At 42.2% G+C, this 4,113-nt stretch overlaps 1 protein-coding gene across 1 annotated transcript in view; it reads right to left on the reverse strand.

Annotated features, from left to right (window-relative positions):
• The window catches only part of SLC2A9 (solute carrier family 2 (facilitated glucose transporter), member 9), a 120,965-nt gene extending 119,153 nt beyond the window's left edge, over positions 1-1,812 (reverse strand). Inside the window, exon 1 of the mRNA XM_009328855.1 lies at positions 1,750-1,812. Coding sequence (XP_009327130.1) covers positions 1,750-1,812 — 63 coding nt within the window. The remainder of the gene's footprint in view (positions 1-1,749) is intronic.
• Between the last annotated feature and the right edge of the window lie 2,301 nt (positions 1,813-4,113).

The following is a 4,113-nucleotide window of genomic DNA, read 5'->3' on the forward strand; positions in this document are numbered from 1 at the left end:
GGGGCTGCAGGCAGGGCTCAGAGGATGGAACAGCCCGAGGTCATTTATCTGCGTGCTTGTACATAACTTCAGCAAATGTCCGTGCCCGGCGCCGTGCGTGTGGTTTCCCGGCAGGCCTCTTCCCTCAGCAGGCATCTACCCGGCAGCGCAGGGAAGTGCCACGACTGGGCGTTCCTCACGGCCCCCCGCCGAGTGGCACGGGGGCTGGGGGACCCCGGCTGGCAGGGGGTACGCACGCCGCGGGTGCCGGCTGGAAACCTAGGCTGCCTTTCTGTAAGCAAGACGCTAGAGTAAGGAGGGGAAGCGTTTTCCCGTGTTGCCAGAGGCTGGAAAGTGAAGATACCACGAGACTTGTAGCCAATTAAGATGTTAACTACGTGGTATATGGATGTTTCCACCGCCTTAGGAGGCTTAGCTCTGACACGCCACAGTACTGCTGTGCAACAGACGGTGATTAGACGTGCTACCTGGGGAAGATAAAAGCTTTCAGCTATTACTTTTGAAAGTACCTGTTTGCAAACATGGGGATTTTGAACTGCTAAGAGTTAAACTACACCTAGTTGGCAATGGATGAGTATTAAGTGCATCTGGGAGCTACTCCCAGATGACTGCAGTTAATATTGGTGTAAATCTGTGTTGTTTCCACTTCTGACATGCTACATACCTCACAACTAGCTCAGAGCTCTCAGAGACACAATAAGTAATGCCATAAACCACTGGAGGTTTGAAAGCAGGTTATGATGCAGCAACTTTGAAGTGTCTTTGGCTCGGATCAAGCTGAGCAGTGTTTGAATAGCCAGATGCTACTCATTAACATGTAAAATTATCGTACATATTGATAAATGTCAGCATAGATAGATGATCTGGACATCATTTATAATCTCTTTGAACAGTCATAAGCAGTAAAAAAAGTCAAGTTAGGAGAATCAAGCCTCTAAAATACATGGAGTGTATTTGAGGTGAATCAGACACCTGTGTTTTATTTAGTTTCATTTTAAATAGCACAGTGCAAGTAGTTCAGTTCATACTCAAATACAAATAATATGGCTGCGTGTGATTAATACGTACATTGTTTCTCACCTTAGCACACTTGCATTTTTTGACCTTTTACAGTCGCTGTTAGTAAGTTACAGAAACTAAACACATGCTGCTCTCTACAGCCCTCAAATTTTCATCCTGGCAGCTTCCCCTTGCTCAAATCTCCATGTTCCCGTGGAAAGAAGCATCAGTTTGCTCTTCTCTTACAAGTCAGAGCGGAAGGGGAAAAAGGGGAAGAATGCACAGCTTTGCAGATTCTTGTAGAGGAAAGGTGTCAGAGACAAAATCAAAGCTTTTTTTCCACACAATACATCCTCCACAAATTTCCTTTTGAAGGCACAGAAACTCTCCTCCAAAATGTTACCACTGTCCTCAGTGACGGAGTCCCTCCCATAAAAGTGAGGCTTTAACCTATCCTAAAGTCACGCAATCCCAGAATGGTTTGCCTAAACAGTTTTTTGGCTAGTTCAAAACTAGACATACATATAAAGAGAAACAGAGAAAAAAACTAGAGGCCTGTGATGCAGCTGCACAGTAAGGCCATTAGCAGTCTAGGTACCAAAGGGAGAAAGGAAACAGCAGAATTCCTGTGTTTAGGATGCTGAGTCCATGCCTGCAAGTATTCATATAGGTTCCAAATAGTTATTTTCTGCCTCCAGTCCCCAAATAGCAAATAACTGTGTTAGCAGAAGATTTGGGGAATTCACTCACCATTTTTTTCTTCACTGCCTTATTTTCTTTCATCTCACTGTTGCTTTGCTGTTTGTTCTCCATTCTGTTACCTTGTTAGGTAATAACTGAGGAAGAAAAGAGAGAAAGTTGTGGTACTGTTCAGCTGAGGCAATTTTTTTTTTTAATAAAATCATAAATCTGACACAGGAAGGACTTGAAAAAGTGTATAAGAAGCCTAGCTACTCCCTTCAAAAGTCAGACCCTCCTTCAGGAAGGCACAGAAGCACCAAACTGAATGCAGTTAAAAGGAACCAAAAATACATGTTAACTGTGTTTAAGTAGTCTATGCGGAGGGCCACATGCTTTTTGGAGCAGGAATAGTAGTTCTTACCACAACTAAAGCATGAAGAGGAAAAAAGCTATGATACCAGGCCCTTCAGTGGACACGCTGTCTCTGTTAGAATAGGAACATCAGACCACTGCAACTACAAAAGGAGTTTAGATATTCAGGTGAAACTACATTACTATGCTTGGGTTGCAGACAGGACATTTGGATTAATTAGTGGTGTGATTCTAATGATTATTAGATCTTATATTAGCTGGGGCATTGCCTGAATGCATTTGCAAAGGAGGGGTCCATTTATTTACTGCTCTGTCAAGAAAATTCTTGCCTGAACAGAACCATATGTGCTTTAATAGTGTTAAAGGACATTTTAATCATCATTTATTAAGAAACTAAACAGATTTCTGGGGTTTCGGAGACAGTGGATTATCTGTCATTTACACTGTGCTTCATTGTATGATCTTGGGCAGTCTGTCAGTCAGTTCAGTTCATTTGGAATATGGATTACTGGGTTCTTCTATCTCAGCGTCTTGAGATGACAGCACGTTTCAAGACCTTTGCTTGCTTGGACATTATGGTAACGATAGATCCAGTCTTGAATATAAGTTGTCTTGTAGACAAGAGTCTACAAGATTGTGAGCTATGATACACAGGGAGGAACAGTCAATTTAGTGAAACAGCAGGTTGGAGTAGAAATTGTGTTGAGGCCATCACACATGCAAGAGGTTTTCTACGAATGAATTCTGTCTGATAGAAGTACTGCCATTGGCAGTGCTGGGGTCATTATTTCAGATGGTTCCAAGAAATCAGGCTGAGCTTTTAAGCAAGAGAAGCTAGAGACGTGACAGCATCCTATAAATGCTAAAGCCAGAAAAATTACCTTCTTCCCTCTCTACCTCCCAGTGCAGTCAATACCGAAAACCTGCAAACAATTCCTTTCCCTCTGCTGCAAAGAGCCTTAGTCAATTCCTGCTAAATTACTCTTCAAAAAGCTTTCAAGGCAAATGTATTTCACTTTATGAGAGATGCTTAGTCTCATCATCAAAGAGTTCACCTGTCCCATGCCACATTTAACAAGCATACCAAAAATGTCAGACTTGCTCACTGCAGCACCCGCGTGCTATACAGTATTTCATACATAGATAATGTAGATAATGAAATTAATGAAGGTTCTGATAGAGCACAAAGCATGATCAAACTGGAATGTAAGAACTTACAAGACAAAGAGTATATGGGGCATAGCACTGAAACAGAAGCAGCACAGGCTCAGTCAGAAACAGCTGAGCATCTAAAGAGACATAACTCAACCTCACAGCGAAGCCTCTGGCAAGGATAACTTGTGTCTGCCTTCCCTTCCCTCACTGCATTTTTTTTTATATGTCTGAATCCTTCTCTTGTTCCTTGAGCAAACTTTAAAATATTTTTAAGATATGTCTGTTGTGTCTGGGAAGTTTAATTGCTAACAGTGCACCATCCGTGGAAGTGTTCAGATTGAACTGTCCCTCCAATATTTTGGGTAACCCTAGTTTCAAAACTTTTTAAACATATCTAGTTGACTGTAGAAAAAGGAATGTTACCATATCCAGGACAGACACCCAATGTGATGCAAAAAATGACTGGGCTGGGGAGGGAGTAGAAATCACTGAAATCTTGCACGGATTTGTCAATGTTACTTTTGCAGTCTTGTTGACTTGTGTGCAGGGAAGAGAGACATGATTACAGCAAGCAGAAACCTGATCTTTAGATTTTAGACAAAATCTAAAGAAGTGACGTTCTACTTAGGGGAATGAAAGTCTGAGGTTTGCAACTGCTGCTGCTGGTGGCCATTCACTGACAAGTTTTAACAGATAGGACAGAAAAGTGTATTCCTTCCCCCTGAATTTCATATTGCTAGTACCAGGTAAGTTGCTTAAGTTGTGGATGCAGAAATATTCATTCATTATTCATTCTTTATCATGGAAGATTAGATCTGTCTGCTCCCTGGCTTGTAGAGTTAGTCAGGAGGTGACCCACAATCAGGAAAGGCTGATTTATGTCGGGCCAGGGGGCACCTTCCATTC

The sequence above is a fragment of the Pygoscelis adeliae genome, unplaced genomic scaffold (assembly GCF_000699105.1).
Source record: "Pygoscelis adeliae isolate BGI_AS28 unplaced genomic scaffold, ASM69910v1 Scaffold66, whole genome shotgun sequence".
In the NCBI taxonomy this organism is placed as follows: Eukaryota; Metazoa; Chordata; class Aves; order Sphenisciformes; family Spheniscidae; genus Pygoscelis; species Pygoscelis adeliae.